The sequence below is a fragment of the Fonsecaea monophora genome, assembly GCF_001642475.1.
Source record: "Fonsecaea monophora strain CBS 269.37 chromosome Unknown Scaff44, whole genome shotgun sequence".
Lineage (NCBI taxonomy): Eukaryota > Fungi > Ascomycota > Eurotiomycetes > Chaetothyriales > Herpotrichiellaceae > Fonsecaea > Fonsecaea monophora.
In genome coordinates, this window is record NW_019173975.1 from 55,909 (window position 1) to 83,220 (window position 27,312).

The 27,312-nt window shown below is 52.7% G+C and overlaps 9 protein-coding genes across 9 annotated transcripts; 3 read left to right on the forward strand and 6 right to left on the reverse strand.

Annotated features, from left to right (window-relative positions):
- Positions 1–283: 283 nt before the first annotated feature.
- Positions 284–1,126, forward strand: AYO21_06373 (hypothetical protein; the record flags this gene model as incomplete). Its single annotated transcript, XM_022656333.1, has 1 exon — positions 284–1,126. The coding sequence occupies one exon, from the start codon at positions 284–286 to the stop codon at positions 1,124–1,126; it is 843 nt and encodes a 280-aa protein (XP_022511309.1).
- Positions 1,127–1,955: 829 nt separating this feature from the next.
- AYO21_06374 (hypothetical protein) lies at positions 1,956–4,503 on the reverse strand (the record flags this gene model as incomplete). Its single annotated transcript, XM_022656334.1, has 2 exons — positions 1,956–4,331; positions 4,426–4,503. 2 exons carry the CDS (start codon positions 4,501–4,503, stop codon positions 1,956–1,958), a joined length of 2,454 nt encoding a protein of 817 aa, XP_022511310.1.
- A 503-nt stretch (positions 4,504–5,006) lies between these two features.
- Positions 5,007–7,181, forward strand: AYO21_06375 (hypothetical protein; the record flags this gene model as incomplete). The annotated part of the gene is made up of 2 exons (XM_022656335.1): positions 5,007–5,027; positions 5,076–7,181. The coding sequence occupies 2 exons, from the start codon at positions 5,007–5,009 to the stop codon at positions 7,179–7,181; spliced, it is 2,127 nt and encodes a 708-aa protein (XP_022511311.1).
- Positions 7,182–8,314: 1,133 nt separating this feature from the next.
- AYO21_06376 (hypothetical protein) lies at positions 8,315–11,458 on the reverse strand (the record flags this gene model as incomplete). The annotated part of the gene is made up of 3 exons (XM_022656336.1): positions 8,315–10,562; positions 10,617–11,332; positions 11,393–11,458. The coding sequence occupies 3 exons, from the start codon at positions 11,456–11,458 to the stop codon at positions 8,315–8,317; spliced, it is 3,030 nt and encodes a 1,009-aa protein (XP_022511312.1).
- A 2,052-nt stretch (positions 11,459–13,510) lies between these two features.
- Positions 13,511–17,401, reverse strand: AYO21_06377 (hypothetical protein; the record flags this gene model as incomplete). The annotated part of the gene is made up of 1 exon (XM_022656337.1): positions 13,511–17,401. One exon carries the CDS (start codon positions 17,399–17,401, stop codon positions 13,511–13,513), a length of 3,891 nt encoding a protein of 1,296 aa, XP_022511313.1.
- A 1,772-nt stretch (positions 17,402–19,173) lies between these two features.
- AYO21_06378 (hypothetical protein) lies at positions 19,174–22,452 on the reverse strand (the record flags this gene model as incomplete). Its single annotated transcript, XM_022656338.1, has 2 exons — positions 19,174–19,963; positions 20,054–22,452. 2 exons carry the CDS (start codon positions 22,450–22,452, stop codon positions 19,174–19,176), a joined length of 3,189 nt encoding a protein of 1,062 aa, XP_022511314.1.
- A 676-nt stretch (positions 22,453–23,128) lies between these two features.
- AYO21_06379 (hypothetical protein) lies at positions 23,129–23,838 on the forward strand (the record flags this gene model as incomplete). The annotated part of the gene is made up of 3 exons (XM_022656339.1): positions 23,129–23,311; positions 23,381–23,616; positions 23,682–23,838. The coding sequence occupies 3 exons, from the start codon at positions 23,129–23,131 to the stop codon at positions 23,836–23,838; spliced, it is 576 nt and encodes a 191-aa protein (XP_022511315.1).
- Positions 23,839–24,088: 250 nt separating this feature from the next.
- Positions 24,089–25,135, reverse strand: AYO21_06380 (hypothetical protein; the record flags this gene model as incomplete). Its single annotated transcript, XM_022656340.1, has 1 exon — positions 24,089–25,135. One exon carries the CDS (start codon positions 25,133–25,135, stop codon positions 24,089–24,091), a length of 1,047 nt encoding a protein of 348 aa, XP_022511316.1.
- A 551-nt stretch (positions 25,136–25,686) lies between these two features.
- Positions 25,687–26,682, reverse strand: AYO21_06381 (hypothetical protein; the record flags this gene model as incomplete). The annotated part of the gene is made up of 1 exon (XM_022656341.1): positions 25,687–26,682. The coding sequence occupies one exon, from the start codon at positions 26,680–26,682 to the stop codon at positions 25,687–25,689; it is 996 nt and encodes a 331-aa protein (XP_022511317.1).
- Between the last annotated feature and the right edge of the window lie 630 nt (positions 26,683–27,312).

Consider the following 27,312-nt stretch of genomic DNA (forward strand, 5'->3'; position numbering starts at 1 on the left):
ATGACTTTGGTATATCGCCATAATTCAGCACCCCCCCGAACTCAACCAACAACCCCCTTCCTCGCACTTGTTGAGGTTCCTCTCACGACTACATCCCGCTTCGACGTCCCCTTGGTCCCCATATTTTTCAAAGGCGTGTCTGGCACCAAAAGGCAGCACAAACCAACTCGCCAATTCATGAGCGCAATCTCAAGGGGGAAAACCACCAGCCGGCCCTCACCCACACACACATAGCACAACAACACACCACCCACCGCGGCCCACCGCACGACATTGATCCAAGATGAAGTTCCTCACATTCTCCCTCCTCATCCCGATCGCCTACCTCTCCATCCTGATCGGCAGCATGGCCACCTTCTCCCACCTATACCGCCAGAGACAAGTGAAGAAGAAACTCCGGCTGGCGCCCTACTTCCCCCCGCACACGACCCGCAACATCTACCTCTCCCTCCTCCACCTGCAAGACGACGGCAGCACCAAAGTGCCCGACTCGGTGCTGCGGGCGGCGCTCCTGGCACGGGCGTGCGACGACATCCGACGCATCATGGAAGTCCGCATGCGGAAGCCCGCGCTGGCCGCGCTGCTGCAACGCGGGGTCGTCGGCGACGAGATCTTCCAGCGGCTGCAGCGCGCCGAGCAGGAACTCGAACTCGAACTCAAGGACGTGGTCGCCGAGGCCAACGCGTTGAGCGGATCGGGCGGTGGGCCGGGCGGCTCGCCGGGCACGTGGGGACAGACCATCTTCCAGAGCGCCAACGAGATGGTGCAGAACCAGATGCTGCGGGAGAAACTGGACGCCATCAAAAAGACCCTGCCGGAGGAGAAGGAGAGGTGGGAGAAGCAGCGGGAGACCGCCAGACGGGAGTTACTGGGCGGCGACGACCCGTCAGGGACCACCAATGCGGGCGGCAAACCCAGCACTACCTCTACTACCTCTACTACCTCCCCTACTCCCGTTCCCGCTCCCGCTCCAGCCTCAGCATCTCCACCAGCAACCCCTGCAGAAAAGACGGTCCCCAAACCCGCCACAGCGAGCAGCGACGAGGACGGCGTCATCGTCGAGACACCCGCCGCCGAAATTCCGACCACCACGGGCAAACAGAAAAAGAAGAAAGGGAAGAAATGAAAAGCAAAATCCAAATCGCGTTTATTATGAGCAGGCCATGCATCCCCGATGATCGGCGCCCGGTTGGGTCCATTGTATGATATTGGTATTTGAATTCTTCCTCATACATCATTCTTTTTTTTTTTCCATCCTCCTTCTCTGGGTCATCCACTTTTCTTCTCGGTCTCTCGGTGGGGCATTAGGTCTGAGGTGTTTATGCGTCTATGCCTCTATTTTAGAGAAGTCTGGAGTTCTTTTTTCCCTACCTAGGTTTTAGGTACCCGTGGAAAAAAGGGGTGGAATAGGGGTGGGAAAAGGGTGTTGAGAGTTATGCTTCGCTCATGGATAGAGCACATGGAGCACATGGAGGGCAATGGAGCACGGGTCTGCATTTCCCATTTTTCCCATTCTAGCAGCAAAGAGCACACGAGCAAGATAGCAAGAGAGGAATGAATAAAGAGATTGAACATCCAGCATCCAGCATCCAGCATTTTCACGTATCGTCTGTGTCTTCGAGGGTTATATCCCTACGAATACAACGCAACAATGTCCATCAGAGAAAAGTCTGAGTGACAGAAGAAAACTCTCTGACGTTGGTGGTGGTGGAGGCAGCGTTGGCCCAGGGTCATGCTGTATATTCGCGCAGTATGGGACAGGGTATGGTCTGGATGTGTATGTACCTCGGTAGGTCTGTACACAGTATGGAGGCAGCAGAGCAAGGGAAAGGAGAAAAACAGTATACCTAGTATCCAATGGGAGGTGACTGATGGCTCTTTTCTAGCCACTAAACTATACAATACATATTCCCATGTCCCTGTCCCTCTGGGCCACAGTGATCATGATATTGTTGTTACAAGGAAACTTCAACGTCGCTCCAGTCACGCTGCGTCAACGCCTCAGCAGGGACGGATGTCCTCATCTGCTCGGCGACCCCTAGAATGTCTTGCACCAGGAGCCCCTCGGCCGCACCTTTCATTCTTTTCTCAATGACGAGGCAGAGAAAGGCAGATAGCACATCGAGCCTGAGCTCTCGTGCGGGCCGACTTTCAATCTGCTCGACCGCCTCCGGATCAACGTCCTTCTCCTGGACCATTTTATCGCCGATGGCGACCACAATCTCGGTCAGAGTCTTGACCGCACTCTGATACTGGAGGTTCTTCTTCATCCGCAGGCCGCGAGCGCGGGCCGAGAGTGGCACGAAGTCGGACGCGAACGAGCGAGCCACCTGCATGATGATCAGCCGGCTAACTTCCTCGTGCGGCACCAGATTGAAAGACTCCCGCAGACCATGCAGCGCGCAGAGGGTGCCATGAGGATCGGACGAGAGGCAGAAGCAGCGTATGACCTGTTCGTACAGTTCATCAGAGAAGTCTGCCTGGACGGCAGATCTTTTTTTGAGGTCAAGCCTGCCGAACCATTCTTGCATCTCTGCGAAGAGCGTTCGCGCATCAGGAAACCCTCCCTGATGTCGATGAGGAAATGCATAATAATGCTTGGCCGTGTCCCAGAGTGCCGCAAACGTCTCAAGATCGGGGGTGATGGATTGCTTCAAGGTCGAATATTTGCTCCAGACATCTGGGATCTGCCCTAAGCGAAGTGAAGCATAAAGCCAATGGTTCATGATGAATGAATTCGGCTTGATCTGAGCCGAACCAGTCATAACGTCGGTGAGATGACTGGCGTTGGCAAGATCTGAACGGCGTGTGTAGTGTTGGAGCAAGATGGAAAATGTCTCGATTGTTGCAGGTGGCGCCCCCCGTTTGAGGAAGAAAGGAATTCGCCGGCTCTCGACTTTGGAGGTCAAATTTGCAGGACTAGGATCGCCGGCCTTTGAAAGCCGCTTCTGAACCACTTCAACCCGGCACTGAATCATGGCCCATGCAGTCTCCTCGGCTTTTTGGCGAGAAGTTGGCGAACCTTGACGGAACCAGGCTGCGATGAGGCCATTCAAGGGCCCGGCATCAGGTTTGATCCCACGCTCATACATGAGGTCGACAACCAGAGCTGCCTTGTCTGTCCTCCCCTCGCCGAGGAGCCATTTGATCCATGCCGCAAAGAAGTATTTGTTGTGGAAGCTGCGGGGGAAAAGCGCCAGGGAAGAGAGCCCGATCTGGCTGACGAGGTCCTCACCCGATGACTGAGATTGACTGGACTCTTTGCTCAGATCCCTGAAAATCCTCAGTGAATCGGTTGGCGACTTGGCTGTAAGCATGAACATATCTTTGAAAACCGCCAGAGCGAGATCAGTACGGCCAGCATCAAGTAGTGCACTACTGACTCGACCCAGAATATCCAACGTCGTCTTTTGGTCTTCTCTGCCCTCGAGCCTCTTCCGCAGCTCCAGATAGCAGAACCAGGTCTTGGACGCAGCCGAGGGACTTTGACTTTTGGCCCAGGCAGAGATAACCATGACAAGAGCTTCGGGATCAATCATTGTCGTGTGGTCATAGCATTCAAATGCCAAACGCTGCGCCTTCTGTGGCTTTCCAAGTTGCACATAGAGCCGGATACCGGTGATCCAGAACAGTTCAGCAAGATCCTCCGCGAGACCCTGACCCAACTTGGGTCTCTGTGCTTCCCACGCTTCTGCCGCAGCGGCGATGTTTCCAGTAGCCTGCAGTGCATCGATATATTCAATCCACTCTTTGTCTCCGAGGGGCACATCTGCCTTCATCATATCCTTGCCCAGCATTTCAAGGTGTTTGGGTCTGTAATAGACCGTACTCTGAGACTTCCAGAGGAAATGCCAGACATCTTCGGGGAGGATCAAGGCAAAGTTTGGAACGTGTTGCTGGCACCGGAGATACCATTTCCACAGGGTGAAATAAGACTTCTCGTCTTTCTTCTGCTGCGCCGAGTCCAACGCCGTGTTGAACCGCCTGACATAGATCTTGTCTCTGATAGGAATGCTGAGGGTGACCTTGAGAGCTGATTTCTGCGTCGTGGCTTGTTTCTTGCCCTCCTCTTCTCTTGCCAGCTCTTCCAAATCTTCCTCGGACACCAGATCGAGATCTTCAGAGGGCATGACACCCTCTTCTTCGAGAGCCTTCAGCAGTTCCTCCCTCTCATTGACGGGGAAGGATCGTATAAACTCGCTGTTGGGTCCGAAGGGCCCTTCTCGCATTACCGCGAGTTCGCGATCCAGTTTGTCCAACTCTGCCTTCAAGGCATGCGTTTCATCGTCGAGGAGGTCACGGACCGGGAGTCTGGTGGACGCATCGTCGCCCTGTTGTTCGAATTCATGTATATCCGCCTGCGCTATGGATGTCGTCGGTGGTTTACGTGGATGAAGGGGACGTGAGCGAGCGGTTTGGCGATACTGTCGGATCGGTTGGAGAGATTGCAGGCAGAGTTGATGGCCCGCAAAACTCGGAGACAGGCAGAATTGTTGGTGCCATCTTCGAGACAGCTGGCAGATGCTGCGCATAGAGAATCTGACGGAGTCTCTGTCTGCACAATGATCTTACACTCGACGGAATGGTATAGTTGGATTTAATAGACTGCGGCGAGGAAAAGTCTCGCAGACACGATCAACTTTTTGCCGAAGATCAACCGGCCCCTTGAGCCTCGTAGCCTCGACTACTATTGACTTATCTCAGAGTACATTTCTTGGGTTTCTATACCTTACAGCGTCGTGAAGGTGGAAAAGAAATACATTGTCACTCAGAAAGGGAAGTTGTCGTTGATTTTGGAGACGAAGGACATGGCCAATTGGTCCCTAATATATGAAATGTCTGTCTGACAGAGTATTTCCCGCAATAAAGTCAAATATTGCACTTGGGTTTCTGTCAGACTAAACCATCTCCTTGCGCGACGCGCCTCAATAGAAGCGCGTCTCGGCTCGATTTTGTAAAAAAGTGATCTGGACCGAACGAAGTGCTGCTGATTCCAGAACCCCCAGATGGACGAAGTATCTCACACGGTAAGGTGGACATAAATCCCTCTCCGGCTATATGCTAATGATTGGTAGACCTGCTACATCTTCAAACCTACCAATCAAGACACCGAAGAGATCGATCCGAGGCCGCAGAAGAGGCGGAAGCTGAGTAGAGTCCCCGCGAAGGATGCTCAAGAAGAGTACTCGTGGCCGCGAGTGCTGGGCGGACAAGAATCTCCGGATGATGCCGGCCTGCGAAGAAGCCAGTTCGAAACAGTATGGGCCGAACAACAAAAAAAGATCCAGGGGATCGTGGATGTGGTTGATGAAGGATTTGTTGGTCCTGTCATGAGATTTGCGCGTTCCCTGAATGCAGACAACCTTCGCACACACAAGAGACTCAAGACGGCGTTGCTTGCCTTGGGCCTAAACACAAATCACCACCACGACCTTCATAAGAGGTGGAAAAGCACGATGCGAGGAGACGCTTCCAGAGAACCGGAAGTACTGGTCACTCTGCAGCCGGCTCACTGCACAAACATTCAGACAGCGTTGAAGAACGTGGTTCGGTCTGCGATTTCTAGTCACCAAGGAGCTGAGAAGTATACCGAGTTCCTCAACGAGCACAAACTCCTGATCCCGATGAACTTCGACCTGGAATTACTTCAGCGGTACGTCCTGCGTTATCACATCGAGCGAGTGGTGATATCCATCATGGACGTCGAAGGGTTCGACACGTCCATCTTTGCGGAACTGGTCTCGACCTTTCACTCGTGGTCAGACAGGATTCCATTCATTCTTTTTGTTGGGATATCGACTACTGTGGAACTCTTCGAGTCTCGGTTATCTAGACAGACGGTCTCGATGCTCGACGCCGAAATCTTTGCGACGAGTCCGGATTTCAATCTAGAGGATCGCCTGTTTGACTTGTACGAGGCCATACAGCATGATCAGACCGCAGAAGTGTTTCTCGGTCCGTCAGTCGTCAACGAGCTGGCCACTTTGGCAGAAGACCAAGGCACCACCCCGGCGACATTTGCTCGTGCCATCAAGTATGCTCACATGTCTCATTTCTTCGCGAATCCCCTCTCGAGATTGTCCACCGAGGCCACTACGAAATCGCCATGGAGCCCGGTACTGTGCCAGGCCATCCGCAACCTCGCCAGCTTCAGGTCTCACTGCGAAGCGCTGGCAAAAGGCGACAAGACCGAGCGGGAGACCGTGCGCCGCCTGCTTGTGTCTGACGACGAACTTCAGAGGGTCGTTGTCGGAGCGATCGAGTCAGGGAAACGAGTCATGCGTTCAGGCCTGTCCGCCATCTCCACTCTGAGATACATATACCACTGCACGCTCAAATTGGAGTCGTACAGTCGCTGGGAGAGCGAGAACCATCTTCTGCAATCCCTACCAGACCTGACACAATCGGAGGTTTTCGAGGCCATTGAGGACAACCTCCAAAATCTTTCGTCTGAGGTGTCAGCCACACAACTTCTTAAAGGCTCCGTCCCAGAACTGCAGGATCTACACGACTACCAGCGGTCTTGCGTAGAACCAGGGGCAGAGACGGGGACAGATGCGAGCCCCTCGGAAGCCGAAAAGTTCATCAACCTCCTACGCCGATACCTCGAGAGCCGCACATCGTCCTCTTCCCCCGAACACCATCTCATCAGTCCCTTCCGCCACTTCATGGCCGAGGCGTACACCATGGCGCAAAAGTCCCCTCTCGCCCAGACCATGCATCCGCGTCCGCGGTATTGCCTCGAACGCGCCCTGACTCGACCCGCAGACTATCTCGGATGCTCATGCTGTACGCCTCAGAGTTCAGGCGAAGCACACGCCGCCACTAGAGGTGACGTGCCCGACAAGGCCAGCCTCCCGCCCACGAGCCTGTTGCTGAACATGCTCAACGAAGCCGGCACGGTGGTCAACGTGCGGGACCTGTGGGACGCGTTCCGCGACACGCTCTCACACGGCACGGAATCGGCTTCGCCAGACGCAGACAGAGATGGACTTGACGATGATAATGACGGCAATGACGATGACGAAGACGGTGGCGACGACAAGAGCAACGATGAGAGACGGACTCTAGCCCTGTTCTACCGCGCCCTAGCCGACCTGCGGTACCTGGGACTGATCCGGCAAAGCAAGCGCAAGCCCGGGGTAGAATGCATTGCGAAGACGGCATGGATGGGACTTTGACAGCACAATCGGCTTCCCTTTGTAAAAGGAGATATAGCTCTCCCTTTCCCCTCTTTCAAAAAAAAGGGGGCCTCGTCATCCTCCTCCACCTTCTCCTCCCGCCCTTAGGGGACTGTGCTACCATAGGTAGGTAGGTAGTATTAGGTACCGAGACACTTACGCACCTACACACCTACACCGCACACTCCATCTCATACCCCGGTACCGGTTTGAGTCTTTCATTCGATTTCAGGGCTGAGGGATATGAACTCGGTATAGAGAGAGAGAGAGAGAGAGAGATCCATATATCCGTACACATGAATATCCGTATAAATGAATAAACTGTATGTAGGTGGCTTACATATATATTTTGATGTTCACGGCCAACCAGGACCGCAAATTGTTTTTGCATATGTAGTACCCAACGAATGGCATGACATGGCATGAAGGAGCAGAACTTATTCACTGGTTCATATCCACTCACTCACTCACTCACTTTAGGTAGGTAGGTAGGTATTCGATGACATAAAACATCTAACATTGAAAATTCCGCCAAATCTTCCTTTCAAAAAGGGGCCCAGAACTGAATAGCTGGGCCCTATATACCAAAAACGCCCCGATGCTAATGTCAGTATCAATGCCGATAATGCAACAATCCATCCCTGAGTCTGTCCCATTGTCCCATTGTCCCAGCGGGTTGGTGAGTGTCGTCACAACAATATCAAACTAATACAGCCAGCCATTCGATGCCCATCCAAGTGTCTCCGTATATGTAGGTCCTTCGAACCGCAGACCGGATTGCGCTGCCAAATCCATTCCACCCGTCGCTTGACCTGGAAACAAAAAAGAAAAGTCTGTTCCTCGTAGCCCCCTCCGCCACATGCATGATCTCATCCAAGTCATAAGACAAAACGGCAACACGAAACGTGCTTGACAAACGCCAACTAACCAGCAACACCTGTCGTCGTACGTACAGCAACCCTTCAGCAATGGCATAACAAATCAGCGTGGGACATAGGGGTATGATCAACAATAAATGAAAAAAGAAAAAAGAACCGACGCGATCTAATTGTCGTAACCGTCAAGAGAGTATCAGAGCTGCAGGGAAGCAAGTGCGCGCACACAGTATCAGAAAGAAGAGTCTCTCTGATTCTCTAGATGGCGCCCTTGGGGTGAGCATAGACACAGCGGTCGCAGAACGCGTGCTGACAGTCTGACATCATACAGAATTTGCTCAGGCCATAGGCGTAGGATGCGTCGCACTGACAGCAGGTGACGACCGTGGCAAAAGCTTTACGTGGCAGATGGTGCCGTCGACCAGAGGTCGGGTTCCGAGTTTGACTGTGGTCGAGTGTATCGGACGTTCGAGAGACTGCTGTCGTGCCATGGGTTTGACCCATACTTGATGTTTTCTGCTGAGTGCTGTGGGGATCAACGGCATGCTTTGAGGAAGGCTGGTAGGTTGGCGATCGGCCGCTCTGTTGGGAAGCCGAAGATTGAGAACCACAGGAGGGCGTCTGTGAGGCATCTGCGATATCTTCGTCCTCTTCAGCTGTGATACCTTGGCTCTGCTTCCTCTCCTCAGATAGTGCTCCCTTGGTCTTTCCATTACCTGTGAGTTCGACCCACTCCTTGCTTGACTTGTTCTCTTTCATGAAGTGATTGGCAATGTGACCGAAGCGGAACGCGATGGCATCTGTATCAGTCTGCGGGTGTATAACGATATCCTTGCAGAATCCACACCAGAATCGACCCTGATGGTTGCGTGATACTCGGCGTTGCGGGGCCAGTTCCTCGGGTCGTGGAATCGAATGGGCTTCCTGCATATGCGTGACGAAGTGTGATGAATCATGAAAAAAGACACGAAAACATAGATGACAATGCCAACACTCTTGTTGTTCGTGTTGGTTCCGCTCGTGCCTCTTCCAATCATCTTTACTGCCAAAGGTTTTGGTGCATCCGTCGTAGACACAACCGTATGGCTTCTGATGCCGTTTCATGTGCTTGTTTAGCTCACTTTGCCTGGGCATCACCTTTTCGCATCCCTCATAGTGGCACCGAAACTGCGTCGGCCTTGTCGCAGGCGATCGCATGCTTCCAGAAAGCCCGGCGTCGGTGGTCCTCGACTGCGGCCCCACAGATGAGGCAGCGTAACTCGTCAAGGCATCGCTGCCGTGTAATGACAAGCGGAATTGAGTCAAAATCTCCTCATCGGAGCGCAATTCATTTCCTCCTTTGGAGCGATGACGTTCTAAAAAGGAGTGGATTTCCTCTTCCATCGCCTTCTGGAGCTCAGACTTGGACGAATTCTCGAGTGCGGATATGTTGACTTGGTAGCTTTGGTGTGGCGAGGACCCCAAGCCGCTATCGGTGATGGCGGGGTTGGTACTACTTCCAACAAAGCCAAGGTCTTCTTCTTGTGAGCACTTGAGGTCTGATGGGATATGCCGCAGTTCCTGGGGTGAGATGAAGTCGGCCATCCGGTCCTGGTCAAGATCTGGGACGGCAATTGTATTGGGCCGTTTGAATCTCCAGCATTGGTCATAGTCGTATGCAAAGTTCGTTTTCAGTGCCGCAGCAGCAGCGTCAATGGATTTCCGAGGCACACGAGGGAAGAAGTGGTAGTTGACTCTTTGATTGGTAAAGTCGGGAGGGAGCTGTTCCAGATCTTGATAGCGAGAAAAATCGGCCTGTGACCAAGCCCGTGGCATGTAGGCTGTGGGTGGTGACATGTCGTTGATGTCTGGGTTAGGAAAGGCTCGCGGTTGTCGCAAGCTGTGGTTCTGGGTCGCCGTGGATAGGTGTCGGCCCTGATGTTGTTGCGACATCGCGTGGGTTAGGCCCAAGGGCCGGATCAGATCTTGATTATTGACCTGACCATTGTGACTTGTCTGGCGAGACATCTGGACAGTTTCGGGCCTGTTTGGATTGAATATGAGGTCGGCATTTGAATAGCTGTTGTTATTGTCAGAAAGGGAAAACCGATCGTGACCGGAAACCAAGGGCGAAGAGGGCGAGGCGATCGACGGCGCAAGGGAGGCCGTCTCATCAGCATGTGCATGTTGAGATTGCTGCTCATACCATTTGTTGGACCTTGCAAGAGTCAGCGCGAAGAATATGCAGTTGAGGGCGGACACGTACTCTTGAAGTAAATATTCCACGTTCTCTGCGCCATGCATCTTTTTGAGGTGCTGCTTGAAATTGTCCAAACGAGGCCATTCCTTGCCCGTTTTGTTGCAGCCGTCGGCGCAACATTTGTAGGATCTGGTCTTCCGGTTGTTGATGTTATGCACCGCCTTTAGATGTCTGTCGAGGTCATTGACAGTTGCAAACCCTTTGGCGTTCCGACCGCACTCCGCAAAGGGACATTTGTGCTCTCGCTTGTGGCGAGCAGAGTGTTTTCTGCGATTGCGCCGGTCAACTTTGCATCTTCAGACGGATTCATACACAACTTACTTCAGATCGGACCTTGTCTTGCCCGTATACCCACATTCCGAACATTCCAACTCTCCAGGTCTTTGCTGCGGTCGTTGAGTTGCGTTCGGGGCACGAGAGGCGTTGGTTGGGCGAGTGGAATGAGCATAGGGTGGCAAATGGGAAGTCGCGTCCATGTCCTGGTCATCCATTTCTGTCTGCTCGTCCATGACCGAGTCTACTTCATGCTGAGATTTCCTTGATCGGGTCTCGTAGCCTGAATCTCCTAGGGATTTTTGTGCGCTGGCAGAAGAGAATGTACGATCATGAAGGGGAGTTTCCAGATGTCGTGGAGGCAGCCCAGGTTCATTAGAGCTCCCTGTGTCAGATAGAAAAGCAAGTACTCCTCCGGTGGCAGTCAGATGATTCCATGGTGCGGCAGCGGGCTGGTGACTGGTAACACCGTCGACGGCAGCAGAAGACGATTCCACAAAGCGAGGTGGGAGGGATGTGCCAGGAGACGAAATGGAATACTGGGAGTCGCCTTGCATATGTTGGAACGGGTAGGGTTCAAAGGAGCCAGAGTAGTCCGGGAATGGAACATCAGAGGACGAAAAGAAACTTCTAGGAATGTGGTCATCGGGGGAGGCCATGGCCGTCAACGGGGTCTGCAGCCCTGTCAAGACAGGATCCGTTGGGTAGGCTGAGTGTAGGGCAGACGCAGATGCACTGCCCTCGTCTGGTATTGAGACAAATGCCTGGTGCAATGAGTCAGAAACCACCGGAGGGACAGGGTGGTGAGGCAGTGCCGGATATACATTTGATCTTGTCGGCCAGGCAGGTTTGACGACCGATTGACGCGGTCGAGAGTGGTTGTCTGCCATGACGAGAGAAAGGAGGTCGAAAAGACGCAATATAACTGACACCCCAAGAGTCAGCCCAGACAGAAAGACAGAAAGACCCGATAGGTAACTAGTTCCCAATCATGCGAAATGAAATGAGGCAAAAGTTTCGTTTCCTTGCCCGCCCAGCTGGAGGAGGGGAATAGAATGCTTACCCTGTTGTTCAATTCGACCCGCGCAGATTCCGGGGTATACAAGAGGCCAAGGTCTGACTGCGCAGGCGAGGACACGCCACTCGAACAAGGGACGATAGAGCCAGCAACAGTCAAGAGAGGCTCAATGACGGTATGAGAACACCGCCTGATTGAATTGAGACTGGCGACGAAGGAATTACGCCTAGGGCATCTTTTGTGAAGAACGGTGGAGGTCGAGATAGCCAATCAACATAAGCAAGGCAGTGCGTTCAGCCTAGCCTAGGATTTTTTTGGCCCGACTCGACAAGAATGAGGCGGCTGAAGAAGGCCAAATCTCCATGCTGCTGGGGGGGAAAGGAAGACTAGATATTAATTTATGAACATGGAGAGAGGAGAGAAGAGGGAAGGGAGAGAGAGAGTTTGGCACCAACTTGGGACTTGGGGCACTTGAGAAAGACATGGGGGGGCGGTGCAAGTGATGGGAAGAGGGACTCACGGGTTGGTTAGACGGGCCTGATCAATCCAGCCGTGTGGAATTAACGGAATGGTGGAAGAAGTCGTCGAGGAGTCATGGTTCTTTTCTGAATGAGAATGCAACCAGTACGATATTTCAGAAGAAACGAAGAATCAAGGGATGCAACAACCGGTGTAGGAGTGGTAGGGGAAAAGGTAGTGTAGTTGAACAGTTGTGTGTGAATTGAGTGCCCGGGTGTGCGCAAGAGTCGGTTGAGGTGTAGGAGGTCATGGTATCAAGGAAGAGTGGGGGTGAAAGAGAAGAGGGCAAGAAGGGATAACCGCGTATGGAACGGGGGTGGTTTTTGGGTGGAAAGATGAGAAGAGATGAAGAATGACGGTTGTGGCCGTTCATGACTGGCTCAAATCTGCCTCAGTTGTCCGACTCGTGACCGGAAGTAACAAAACTACTGGAACTACTGTGACCGGTCAGACGGGGCATTTGTCGCGGCAGAAAGGAATTAGCCAATCATGAGTCCGTAGTGATCCTAACTAGCTGCGAGTGTGCCTTGGCCTAGTCTATTTATGGCTTAGTGGCTGCCTGTTGCTGCCTGCTGCTGCCAGGGACTTCTGGGTACGGATACAGCGACTTGTAATGTCAGTATTTGTACGAGGATCCTTACGTAGCAGGAGAGCAGGTGAGTTGGTACCTTGCCTGTACCTCGTACGAACCGAGGTATCTCCATACATATTGATATAGATACTCCGATGTATCATATCAAATAATACACCACTCCTCCGTACATCTAATAAAACTACTCACCAATACTACTTACAAATATACACCTATCAACCCTTACTCTGGATGTCGGATACCCCTCTGCGGTCATGCACCCGCAACCCAAGCTGTGGCTATGCACATTGGTCAAAATGCCAAGGGTACCTCTTTCTTTCTATCTCTCTTGGTCCTCGTACCTACAGTAAATACCTGGTGTCTGGTGTTTATTAATACACGGCCCCCACTGACGTCCAACACCCTGTTTGCCCTGTCCTCCAGCGGCCCGCGCTCTTGATCGTTTGTCTCGTACTAAATCCTCCGACTGGCTCATGCACCCAGGCACCCTACTGCTTCCGAAAAGTCCTTGACTTTCAAAACTCCCAAAAGTTCCAGAATTCAATCTCAAGTTGCAAAACTCAAACTTGTTCGCATAGTTCCATCATTGCATTGATCATTGCCATGCCAATCATAACCCAGACTCTAATCGTGGGACTCAAAAAAGAACATCATCAGGGTATCTAGAAATACGACCGTAACCTCTCCGACATCAAGGTCTGAACCACACCCAATCCCAAATCCCGGAGTCCTCGACTCCCGAACAATCAATCCCTCGGCTCTCTCGCCGCCTCACTCTGGAAAAAGTGAATCCGCTAACATCTTCCAACTTGATCATGCAAAATGCATGTCTGCACTTGTCTCTCCCGTCTCCGGTCCCCCGTACATATACTGTTGCGCCGTGTGCACATGCAACCCCGTCTGCAGACCCAGCCCTGCGCGACCCTCAAGTTCCATTGGGTTGGCGTTGCTCCCTCGTGGTTGATTCGGCAGCATGGATGAGGCATATTGCCCCGCTACAGCATACCCTGGCATCGATTGCGGGTGCGGGTGCGGGCTCACGTACATGGTTTGCATCGGTGCTTGCGTATACATCGCACCTGTTGAGTCGTAGAACGCATTCTCATACCCGGAACCCATGGGTTGAGATCGGGGTGTCACCATTGCATTCTGAGGCGATAGATTATGTGAATGCGGCACTTCCATCTGACTCGGGCCCATGAATACAGGAGACTGATGACTGTAGCTGGCCGTAGCACCGTAGCCGCCCGCCATCATTTGCCCTGAGGCTGTCGGTGTCAATGAATGTGGGCTATAGTATCCCTGTTCGAGGGAAAGCCCTCCGTTCTGGGCATGGACGTGCATCGAAGCTGGTGACTGTCCCGCCGATGATGTCTGGTAGGCCGATGTCGCACTGACAGGGTATGGCGAGAGATTGCTCATGTCCACGTTGTTCATCGCTCCGGGAATGGTACCAAACGACGACGCCATCATCGGGGGTTGATCGATGGGGCTCACAATGGTGTCAGGAGACACTTCTGCCATATCCACCAGTTGCAGGACCGGCATCGCGATCTGTTCCATATGCTTGCCCATATGGACCGACAGCTTCTTGAAACTCGAACAAACGTTGCCACAGAAGCGGCAGGGTTCATCTCGGGGCTTCTTTTCCGTCTCAGAGCGGCACTTATCCACCATAAGCCACACTTCACTGTCCTCTTGGGGACCGTTGTTGACAGCCTTGTTCTTGCTGCTACCCGAACCTCGCTTGACCTTGGGCTCGCTCATCTTGTGTTCCCGTACCAGGTGTTGGACAAAGTTGTCTTTACGGTAACAAATATGGTTGCATTCCTGGATCGAACATTGCCACCACTCTAAGTGTCGGTGCCGCTCATTCTCGTGACGGACCCAGTCGGCCTTTCGCTTGAAAGACTTCGACTCGGAACAATTGGGAAAGGTGCAGGAGAAGGGTTGAACGTCCTCATGTACGTGCTTGGTCCAATCGGACGGTTTGTGAAACTTCTTGACTTTGAAGCAGAGATTACACTCAAACTCGGCCGGGAGTCGTGGTACTGGTGGTAATGGGATCCCCGGAGGAAACAGTGCCGGCGTGACAATCCCGTCGGTGAACCCAGACTCGTCCACCTCATCGTCAGCAGGGTTGCTGATCTGAAATTGTGTCAGCGTCATGTCTGGATCCTTGGTGCTGGCCCGTGGCGCCAGCGGGGTCGCCTCGCCGCCCAGCTCAAAACAAAACTTGCCCGAAGGGCACTTGCGCGCAACCTGGACGGACCGAGTGTGTTTAATCTTGGTTTCGATCAGTTTCTTGTAGCGTCGAATCTGCTCCTGGCCAACCCGTTCAACCAGATACGGCTCGAGCCTAGGATTAAGTTTCCGCGCATGGTCCCTAAATCCTTCGATTGTCGGCTTGATGTCCTCCGCCCGAATCTCAAGATCCATCTTGAGGGCAACCTCGTCTGTTTCATCTTCATCGTCATCCGCAGGGGCCACTTCGTTGTCTCTAACCTGTGCCGCCAGGATAGGTTCGCGCTCATGCATTGGAGACGCAAGAGTTGGGATAGGCGGTCCGCCGTGCTTGGTCAATAAATCAGCCAGGCCTGGGTTAGACGACTTTGCATTCTTGGTCACGTCACTCTTGCTACGCTGCTTTCTTAGCGTTTGCAAGGGGCGTGTCGACTTGGAGGCATCAAGACCCCGGGCCACCGAGTTCCCACGGCCAACAGCTGCAAGCTGGCCAGTCATCGCAAGGAAGGCACTACCCGTATCCAAGGGAGGTGACTTCGGCTTGCCAAAACTCGGCATCCTCTGGGGTTTGACGCTCCCAACAGAGCTTCGGTGGGCATGTCCTCGTGTCTCTGTCTCGTTGTCCTCTGCTAAGGGCTCTTCCTTTATATTGCTGCTACTCCGCCTAAGGACGATGCCTCGAGCCTTGCTGAAGATGCTGCTCGTTCGTTCCCGGCCCCTTTTTGAGAGGGAGAGATGCCGAATCTGACTGCCTTCGACGATAGAGTTGATTTCGCTTTCGCTGAGACGACGTCCCGTTCCCCACGTGGCAGCCCGAGAGGCAGTTTCCCACTTTGCTGCTTCCTCGTTGAATTTGTAGGCGGCTGCGTTGGACGTGTTCGGTTGCCCTCTTGTGCTGACAACAGGCCCACGAACCGGATCTTGCCACGGGCCTCGCCTCATGAACTGAGTAGGGAGCGGCTCCTGCGATTCCGCCGGAGTTTCATCTTCAAGAGGAGGGAAGGCGGTCTGGTCAGTCGATGCATGACCATCCAGAGCACATGGTGAGAGGCGTGGGGATCTAACAACCCGATAATGCTCGAGGACTTGCTCAGTGAGCTCTTCAATGTCCGACGACTGCACCGAAACTTCGTCAAAATATTCGTCGTCCGAATCGACATCGACGAGAGCTCCTGGGCCAGGGATATGCTCGTCCGAGTATACGGTGACACGATGGTCTAAACGACCTTCAGTGGTATGAGCTCGCCGCCTTGTGCCTTGAGGCGTCCGGCGAGAAGCCTTTCCTCCAGATTCATCCTCCGGGCCACTTCCGGCGTCGCTTGTGGCAAGCCATTCTTGAACCTCGGCGTTTCTTTCCTCGAGCTGGCGCTGCTCTTCAAGTTCTTTGGCGGAGGATGTTGTTTCATCGTTCCTCGAATGTGGTTCGAGCCCGTGGCGTTGGGTTGGCGTCGAACGTGAACTCTCCATGCCACTGACATCCGGGGGCATGAGATGAGATGGGGACACATCAGCATCGCCGGGTCCCGCTCCATCGTGCCTAGCTTCGTCTTCGTCCTCCTCCTCGTCCTCCTCAGAAGATTCGCCTTCGCGACCACGCTTTGCAGATGCAGGTATGAGGTTCTGTGGAGTCTCAGGCTTCACACCAGAAGCTCCGTAGTCGGATATCATGACCACGGGACTCGGTGCACGTATATGGGCGGAGTATTGCCACGCGTTCACCTTGTTACTGGGCGAGAGGACGCGGTTAGGCGTTGTGTCCACTTTGAGGTTTTGAGAGGCTCCCCTTTTGTGGGAAGCGCCCAGGTGGTCCATTGATTGATTTTGTCCCTGGCTGGCACTTTGTATTTGCGGAGAAAAAGGAAGAGGCGAGCCAAGTGAGGAGCTCTTGGAACTCCTAAGCTCTTCTCCAGACACGAATTTCGGCAGCCCGTCCTCGGGACGTTGAAGACAACCTCGTAAATCTGAGCTACCTGAAACTCCATGCGCGGCCTCAAAATCGTTGGACCCGTAGGAATCGACTATCTGAAGTTGTGCCGCCTCCTGTGTTAAGAATTGTTGCTCCCAAATTTGTTCTTGTGGAGTAGTATGTTCGCTCAGAGGGTTTTCAGAGGATTCTTCTGTTGTCAAGAAATCGTCAAAGGAGGACTCGCGGTACGGAGTATCTTCTTCGAGGTTGTAAATGTCAGCAGAAGGGTGCAAGGATCCAGGACTCGACACTGCTGGGAGCATGAAGTGGGCATTGCCCGGCCAAACGTCCGATCCACTCCCGACTTCCTGCATTCCTTGAGAGGGGTTTGACGTTATACTCGCATTGTGATGATGGCTCTTCGACATAGAAGAATTCGCTCTGTGTTGTTGGGTTTGTGTTTGTCGCGGTAGGTGAAACGCTGGAGTCGCCAGGAGCGGAGATTGCTGCCCAGTCCTCTGGGCACTGTAGGAATTCGGGATCGAGTGCGACATTTTGTCGCAAGTGTGCAGCCTGGTAAGAGGAAAGCGAGATGTGTCCCTGCTATTTTGCTCAATTCTCAAGTGGGGACGATCTGAGAGGTCCCGAATGTTCAGGGCGTCGGAGGCATGTTAGGCGGATGGGCCGCCTATTGTGAGGTTGTCAAGGATATTGTGGTTTACTATAGGTATCTGCGTATCCTGAACACCTCGGATCAAAGACGTCAATCCCAGAATGCACGGAATGATGCTGCTCGAGTCAAAGAACAGAAAAAGTGAGTCACTGAAGACTGCGCCTGACGTTGATCTGGTGGGTGCCGTGAATACGCGGCGCCGTTCGATGCACCACGATATGTCGAGAGGGAAACAGAGGAGAGTGAATCGAAGGATAATCATACACTAGAAACCGAGAGGGAAATCGTCAAGAGGAGCACAGGAGATCTGTGGCACCCGATTGTGGTGTCTGCTGATGTGGTCGGACAGGCACTCGAGAGATGTGACTGGTCGCGCAGAGGGACGACGGACAGGGCTGTGGAAAGGGTTGAAGAGCAGCCGCCAGCAAGAAGCAGTGAGTGAGAACGGCGTAGGTAGGCAGATTGAGGGCAGATTTCGGAGCTGCTGTGAGAGAAGTGGTTCGCGACCCAAGCATTGAACTGCACCCGCGAGGAAACAGCCTGATGAATACAATGAATCGGAGGTCGGCCAGCGGAAAAGGGCTCGCAGGCGCGCGGTGGGATTGAGGGACTTGGGTCAAAAGGAAGGTTTCGAGGCCGAGCAGACCGGAGGAGGCTTTGAGGAAAGTTAAGCAGATGATCGCAGTGACGGTTGGTGGTAAAGCGAGCGAAGGTGGTGGTGGAGGTGTTGTTTTTCCTTGTCTCGCGCAGGTGGAGGGATCAAGCCTCAGTTGGCCTCCTCTTGGGGGGGAGGATTGAGGTGGAGATGGAGATGGAAAGCCCACCAGGGCCCGTCCCTGAATGGTGAGCAAGTGAGCACAGCCATGTTGGTCGGCTGTTGGAGGTTTGGATGACACTACTTTTCAGCTCCCGCATTAGAGGTGTCGAGGCGCCCAGGGTTGATTCGACCCAAGCAGAGACGAACGGGGATGGTCACTGCAAGGACCCACGATATCATTCCACACAAGGCCCTGACAAGCCACAAGCCCGGTTCCCCCAAGCCGGTGAGCTCAATTAGGAGTATTCGTGCTCGCAGTGGGAGCTGTTGGACAATTTACTTGGTGATCCGTCTCGACCACGAGTATCGGGTCCATGGTACCACGGTGTACGAAGTGATGATAGATAATAATAACCAATAATACAGTTTACTCGGTATGATGCAAGGGACCTCCACTTGCTGCCTAACCAGCTAACCTTCTTCAAAGCAAAGCTTGAAGCAGCCATGGAGTCATGGAGCCTCGAGTATCCCACACTGAAGCAGCTTGCACAGCCCCGAATCAGCCTTACGAGCCCACAGGCCACTGAGCAGCCAGCACTGCCCTTTGGTCTTCGCTACAGGGATCATTAGAGCAGATCTCACTAGCCTGGGGCAGAATCATGGGCAGATTCTTGTCCCTTTCCCCCTTGCCAGTGCCGTGCCAGTGCGTGTCAGTCTGTCCAATCGCTGGCGCCAACTCCTCAGACTGCTCATTATATCTCTTCGTATCGAGAACTCAGGTCGGTGGGTCGCATGTATGAGTTTCCGTAAAAGAACCACAATCCGCGCTTTCGGGCCAGGTGCAACTACTGACCTCTGGTTTGGTACAAGGTTTCTGTTGTACAATGCCTTCTACTTCACTCTTGCCATCCATTGTCTGCCATCAGCTCCCGACGCCTTGCTATGACCAGGGGCGAGTCTTGACACAGTGCGGTACCTTGAAGGTAGATGCAAGCTGCCGTAGGTGGCATATTTGGTGGACCCGAGTCCCTCCCAACATCATCCACAGTCCTAAAGCATTCCCTGTAGATATGTGGTCGTATCCTGAGCGTGATATCAGCCGGACTCGATGTTCCTTCTGTCTTCAAGATCTTTGGAGACATGCTGGATCGGACAGCCGCCCATTCGACCCGTACTTGACGCCACAGCTGGACTGCTGCCTTGGTAATCGAGCGGACCGCTTTTATCAACCCAGGAATGTACTCGGCTAATGTCATGGATTGTAATTTGTCGACAATCTCCTTGCTGACAGAGGTTGCGACCGTGCTCGCGGCTTTGCGGCCATAGGAACTGGTGTAGAGAGCCCGCATCGTGATTGCTCTCCATATTGCTTCTCGATGGACGCTCTTCGCACAGATCATTGTCGACACCCTAGACAAGCATGTCTCCATACCAGATTCATCGCACTCGTCATTCGATGATGTGAACAAAAACGGCCGAAAGATCCTCTGATGTAGGACAGTGAATATCTGATTCTGTATGAAAAGGGAACGAAGCGCCCGAGCTACCGTCGTCGTGCCTGTCATATCAGGGAGACCGCTTAGTCGAGCTGCTCGCAACAGGAATTGATTCAAACATGGCTGGTCCCGGAAGAACTGCTCCGCAACATTTTCCACTGACATTGCCAGCGACTGGAATGCACTTACACTGCATTGACCTGTCAGCGGCGTGCGCCCGAAGAAACCCTAGAAACGAATGAGAATGATCATTGTCAGTGGCGCCACGGACCGCACTCACAAGAAGTTGTCACCCTTTCCTTTATTCGCACTTGTGTGGCCCAAGCTTCGCAAAATGCGCTCCATTCGCTCACTTTCTCGTTGCCATTGAGCTTGCTTTTCTCTCAAACAGAGTATAGATTCCGCCAATTCCGTATGGTGCTGATTGGTCATTTCAGTCGTGGTCTGAAGTGCCTGGTGAGCTTTCTGCGCAGTCGCCAATTCAATCTTCAGGCTGTTATTGACGTTACGCTGCTCTTCAAGGTCATCCTGAAGGTCTTCGACCATAGACTGGAGGGCATTCAGTTCATCCTGGAGTTGCGATTCACGTTGCTTGTGGTTGGTGATCAGTTCTGACAATCGTCCTTCGGCTGCTTTGCGCAGTTGTCCAATCTCTTTCTGATGCCCTTCCCGCAGTGCAGTGATTTCATCTTTGTGCTTTTCCATAGCTTGAGCCAATTTCTGTGACAAATCCGCACACTCTTGCTTGTGCTGCTCTGCGGTCTCCTCCATGGCCTTCCGCTGCGCCTCCATTTGATTTTTGTGCAATTGCGTAGACTCGGCCAGCTCCTTGTATTTGGCGGCCAAGGATTGTTCATGCTCGGAAATGACAGTGCGCGCGGACTCCAGATCTCTTCTCTGCTGTGTATGCTTTGTTATCAGACCTGCCAGATCAAGTTGAAGTTTTGAAAGACCGGCCTTGTGTTCATTTAGTAACCTGACATGAATGTCCTCTTTATCCGCCATTTGCTTTTCATGGGCTTGAATCAAGTCAGTCTGTGAGCGCTTATGCTGCATCCTTTCGTCATCAAGCTGCTTCTTGACAGCTTCGATCTGGTCCTCAAGGTCAACCTTGGTTGCAGTCAGCTGCTCATTCATAGACCGACTGTTCTCGACCTCATTCTCAAAGGTCTTGCATTTCAGCGTCAGATTGTTAGTTATCTCCTCATTCGCCCTCGCAAGCTCCCGTGAAGATGCCTCAAGATGTAAAATCTTTTCCCCTTGTTCCGTAATTTCGTTTTTCAGCTTCAGGTTTTCACGAGCTTGCTCTCCTATGATGCGTTCGTATTCTTCTTTGGACGCGCTCAGTTCAATTCTTAGCTTGGCAATCTCCTCATTGTGCTGCGATTCAGCTTGCTTGACGAGATGATCCTTCTCAGATAGAAGTCCTTGACTTTCTTGGTAGTAGTGCAGTAAGCGATTGATGTCAGGAAGGACACTTGAGACTTTCTCAAGCAGTTTCGTGCGCTCATCATCAGGTGCTGCAGAGCCGGATCGAGACACAGCATCTGGATAGGGAAAAGGCCCATGAGGGGCAGGGAAGGGTGGTGGGTAGAACGCGAGTTGGAGATTAGGGTTAGCTACGAACGGATGGGGATAGTGATATGGGAAAGGTGGTGGGAATGGCACACCCTGTGGTGGCGGACTACCAGCAGGTTGCTGGAGAAAGGGTGACAATGGAGGCGAAGCTAAGGGCGAGCGACCGTGAGGTGGGTACCCATGAAGATAGGTCCCGTCAGTAGGTAACGGAGGGCTCGACATGAAAGGCATGTCTCCCTCCGTGGAATCCGCAAGATGTTGGCCAAACGTAGGTTGTATAAAGACTACCGGGCCTTGCGGAGTTGGCGCTACTAGTGGGTCATAAGGATATGGTACTGGGCTTGTGCCCATTGGTGTAGCTATGGGTTCGTGCAAAGATGATTTGGACGTTTTTGGAGACCCGAGGATCGTTTCTTCGCGTAGTGGCGACTTGGAGCCCTTCGCCGATGGCTCTACAACGTCAGTAGAACAGGGAGCTGATATGGGCACCGGGGGGAATGGCGATGTGATTTGGGTAGGCACGATGTCCTGAGGCTCTTCGGAAACAGTTGGCTGCATCGATGCAAGCGATCTCGACGAAAAGCTCTTCTGCCGAAGACCTTGTGAGGTTTGCAGAAGCTCCACATCTCTTGTAGGGGATCCCATAATCTCGACAGCCTCAGGAACAGCGGTCATCGACGATTTCGTAGGTGAGGGAGGACGCGCATCTGATACAGATGTATCCGGTCGGTCATGGGACCCATTGATGATATGTGGTTTCACCTTAGTTGGCGAACTCGGGGAATGAAATGTGTCATCCTCCATTCTTGACGAGATACTCTTGTCGGATCGCAAGGAGAGGGCAGGATGTCTAGATGTAACCACCACAGGATCCGACCACTTTGAGTCGTGCGTCCTTTGCCGGTGGAAATAGATAGCCGGGGAATTCGAACGGCTATTCCTTGGAATAGAGACCTCATCAAGAGTCCTTGACAGCGTCTTGGAAAGCTTTGCAGACGCCGAACTCGAGGCTCGACTGCGAGTCTGCTTCTCAGAAGTATCGCTGAAGCTTCCAGGCCTACCCCGGGGTCTGGCATTTGTGAGATATGCAGACGTCGACATCGTGGTGGATCGAGAGAATAAATAGAAGAAGAAATAGATGCTTTCTGATCACCCTACTTTCGGAAGCGAAACCAAAGTGCCCTCGACCTAAAAATCTTTTCTGTCTTGCAGGTACTCGGGGCGTCCAGTGAGGTAGAGACAACAAATATACTGGTACATTATTGACACACAACGCGAAAATAGCGACAAAACAAGTCTAGAATGTGAGAATCAGAAGATCATGGTAAAATGAAAAGGTCATTTGAGTCATAAAAACACTTAACTGTGGGAAGCAAGGTCAGCATCAAGCGCTATGGTCGTCTCAAGACTGGGCGTCAACGGTTGCAGAATGGGAGGTTGCTGCCCGACCAAAGTGACGACAAGTCGGTCTGGAAGCACTCCGCATAATAATCGACCGGACTGCATGAACCAAAGTACCCTCGCCTCTGGGTCGAGGAGCGTTGATAGGACGCTGGCCACTGAAGCGAAGGTCGTGTCAAAGTGCGATTGGCGTAGGAAGTTGGGAGGATGTTGAGATTGGATGTGCGAGGGCCGGATAAACAGACGGGCCGATATTTTCTTGGCGTCATAGAGCTTTAGACGTATAACCGCAGTTGGACAGCCGATGAACATGAAGTACAGTACATTGCAGAACACTCCCTTGTGACCCTCTTCTATCGCTGCAGCATCCGCCGTCATGTCTTTTGTCTCTCGAGGGGCGAGAGCTGCAGCTCGTCCCTGGAGACGTGCAATCCAACAACGTCCACAACGCAGATTTGCTGGACACGAAGCTGGCCACGGCCACGAAGACGCACATCATCATTCTTCTGGAGAGAGCGCTCTCCACGTCGCAGGTGGATCGGGACATGAAGGATTCGGCGTGAGCAGGAGACTCCCTTCAAGAATTTGATGAGGACGTGCGAAAACTGACCACTTCCCGGGGGAACAGAGGGGATTCTACATTGCCATTGGCTCCGTCCCCTTCGCAATTCTCGTCTACTCAATCGCCAGCTCTCCCGGTGACAATGCCCTCACACGTCTGGTGCGGCAATATGACGCGGGCAGAGAGGTGTTGTTGAGAAAAGATGCAATACACACGACCATGATGGAGCAGGCAGCGGCGGATAGGCAATTGTTCGCTGCGACACCGACAGATCCCGCGGGTCCTCCTCTGCGACATCAAGAGTACGTACACCCTTTCTGCGGATGACTGCAATCTTAGCATCAGTGTTACTAAACCGGATATCCAGATCTTTCAACTTCGGGTCCCCTTGGAACGTTTCCGCTGGACAAGGCACGGCAGATCTCACGGCGTTGGCTAAATACTACGAAGGGAGACATAAAGAAGTGGAGCAAGAGCGGGTAGAGAGGCTCAAGAAACAGAAGGGATCCATTTACGACTCATAAGCAAGAGTGCCTCCCAGGGAATTTTTTTGGGTCGTGGCATTGTACATAAGGAAAGGCTTCCTCTGGTCTGCCGTGGCTGTCTCACAGTACACGAGTATACAAGGGTGACCACAAGCAATGAAGCATCATCATATGACGATTCGTGTTCGTCCTAGCGTGTACTACTGTAGTTGCGTTTCTACACGTCCTTTCCGGGCGAATTAGCCTTCCCTGGAAGCTTCCTCACCATGCAACGATTGTCAAAAGCTCTTTATAGATTTTGTTTCGGCACTTGCGTCGGGCCAGGCTCCCCAATGAGGGCGAGAAAGGATGCATGCACCTCTTCCGTAAGATCGCTTGCCTGCAAACTTCTCTGGTTCTTCACAAAAGCTCTCCGCGAACACTCTCTCGTGATGGCGCTCCCGCCGAACGCCGCCAACAAAAGCGTTTCCTCTCGACTCATCTCCTCCCCAATGTCCCAGAGCTTCTCGTGATAAGCCTCCCGCCACGCTAGCAACGTGCCTAACGAACCCGTCAAGGTATCACCCTGTCCACCGGAGCGCTTCAGACCACCTTGGAACTCGGAGACAGTGGTATCGATACCTTGTGAGATGTAGTCGACTGGGCCCTTTTGAATAATGCAGACTCCGCCGAGTATCTTGGAAAGCTCCTGGCATGCCTTCTCGGGGTCCCCAGTGTTCTGGTCCATGCCGACGGACTTGGCTAGACGTCCAAACTCAATCACATTGGGGGTAAGAATGCATTCCTTGTGGCCCCGGATCAGGTCCGGATCTGTCTGAACTAGCAGGAGGGCATCTGCATCCAGCACCATAGGGACGGGGGGGTTGTGTTTCTTAGCTGCGGCGATGACTGCCTTGACCTGCTTTTGCGTCACGGTATCTCTACCCAGACCGGGCCCAATGACCAGCACATGCAACCTGGGCAACATATCCAATATTGGTTTGGCGAGCTCCTCTCCCGAAGGATCCTGCTCTTTCTGCGCCTGAGATATGGAGGCCGTAGACCTGAGGATCGGGGACACCATCAAATTTGGCGAGTACGACTTGATGGTCGGGGCAGCCGAAGGTTCGCAGAAGACGTAGGACATGTCACAACCCAGCCGCGCAGAGGCCATGGCGGAGAAATATGGTGCCCCCGTGTAGTCTGCACTGCCACCGATGACGGCGACTCGACCAAGCTGACCTTTGTGGAATCTCTCCAGCATGGGAGGCACCAGCTTGTGGACTTTGCCCAGCATCGAACGCGCCGGCGCGGACATGTTGATCGCAGAGCTGGGATCTTCCGAATCCGGACTCATTTGGTGAGAGTGAGGTTAGTAAGGGGACAGAAACAGGAGAACGCTCTGACTGTTTGGGAACGAAGTAGACGAATGGCCCCGAGTAGCTTTCAGTTAAGGTAGATTGATTGCCGTGTTGTGTTGTTTCTATTTTGTTTTTCCAATTGTTAGATGGGGTGATGTCACCTACTGCACATGCGTCACGATTAATGCAGACGGATGCAGTCTCCGAAGCGAGCAATGGACCTGAACAAAGCTCATCCTTGCGTCTACTTGGTACAACTACGAGATCAAGGGTGCATGGAGCAGGGACCTCGTATTTAATGGTCTTCGATTGCTTCATACTGACAGACGGCCTCCAAGAACACATCCAGGTGCCAGACTTTCGAAGTAAACATGTACCCAGGACTGAAGCAAGAGAATCTCACCAGAAAGGAGTTATAACACGTCTCAGAACGCATATCTGCATGATTTCTATCTTCGTGAAGTAGCTCGAGGTATTTACAGCTTCCGTATCTGGGTGGCACGGGTCCTCCCCGTCACATCCTATCATGAAGCCGCTCAGGGTAGTACTATGCTGCTGCAGTCACCTCGATGTAATGGCTAGCAAGGCTCACAATCTGCTCCTCAAAATTCTTGAACTTGATGCCGAATACTTCCTCGGTTTTGCTTGCATCAAATGGCATTGGCAATGAGGGCTGACTGCCACCGAGTGGAAACACTCCTTGTTCCACAGCCTGAGGGAAATGTTTCTTTACAATGTCGATAGCATCGTCCCATTTGACGCCATTCACGTCGTAGTTGACTCCAAAGTTCTGGTTTCCTTGGATTTTAGAGTCCAAGGAGGCAACATGGACGTAAGCAACATCATCGACGTGACATGTAGCCCCCGGCATTCCATTGGGATTTTGCGTCCCTAAAAGCGAAATCAATGCAAGGGCGTTAGATCCAGAGTTAACCGCTGCCGGAGTAGTGGCAAGCTCGTTCTTGCCAATGACGAAGGTAGGCATGATGTTGACCACGGTGAAATGGGGTTTTTCCTCGCTGATGAAATCTCGGGTGCGATTGTAGGCGAGTTTCTTGCTGGCCGCATAGGCTGCGAAAGTATGAGGATATGGTCCATGGGGGTCTGGCTCGACGTTATCAGCCGTGTAAACTCGGGCATCCGGTGGAGACACGGCTGCCACGGAGGAGGTGATGACGACTCGTTGGATCGAGGGCTCTTTGAGAGCTGACCGAAGGATGCTCAGCGTACCCCTGATGGCAGGTCTGATAATGTTGACCTCGTCGTCCTCGGAAGGTCGTGCCAAAGGCGACGCAACGTGGACAACATAATCCACATCCTTGACAGCTTGGTCAAAGGCGCCATCCTTCTCAATGTCGGGCACTATGGAGAAGGAAAGCTGATTCAAGTATGGCTCGGTGGACTTGGCAGCCTTGATCTCAGCAGCTTTGCTTTCAGAGCGAACCGCAGCTCGAACTCTGTAGCCTTTGGAAAGAGCCTCGACCAGTGTACGATAACCGATATGGCCTGAGCTGCCGGTCAGAAGGATGAGCTGGGCAGACATGTCGGAAATTTTGTCTCTGGGAACGTGGCAACGAAAGAATCAAAGGCAGTATCGAATGCTTTGGACTTGTCTCGGAAATCGACTTGAAGACTAAAGGAAGAATTCAGAGAACGCGAATCCCTTCATTTATAGTCCTTGTTAACGCACAACTTGATCTTACCTCACCTCTTCAATGCTCTCTCCTATGCCTAAACACAAGGCATATCCTCTTGAGACAAATCCACTTTGAGTAATCATTATATTTGTCGAGAGTCTAATGGGTTTTGTGGCTAGGAGAATTGTGCCGTATCAGGATAAAGTGCTCGTACACCAAGAGAGTAGGTACGAGTAGACAGTGTTCAAGCCAGCGTTCGACAAATCGGAGCGGCAAGACCCATGTCCAATTGATTTGTGGCCTTTGGCTGGGCTGATATTCGGTTGATGCATGTTGATGATCCCCAATTGCCTGTTTGCGACTAGAGAAGGATCGACGCAAACTTGAGTAGCAGGATGGTTACTCATCGGAAACAAGGAAGTTGTGGAGGTGGTTGCCACCCAGTTGCAGTTCTCCACGACGCTGACGGCGAGTTCCAAGCAGAGGGTTTTCGGTGCCAGCGGTCTGTCAGCTCTTAGATTGTGTGTGAGAAGCTC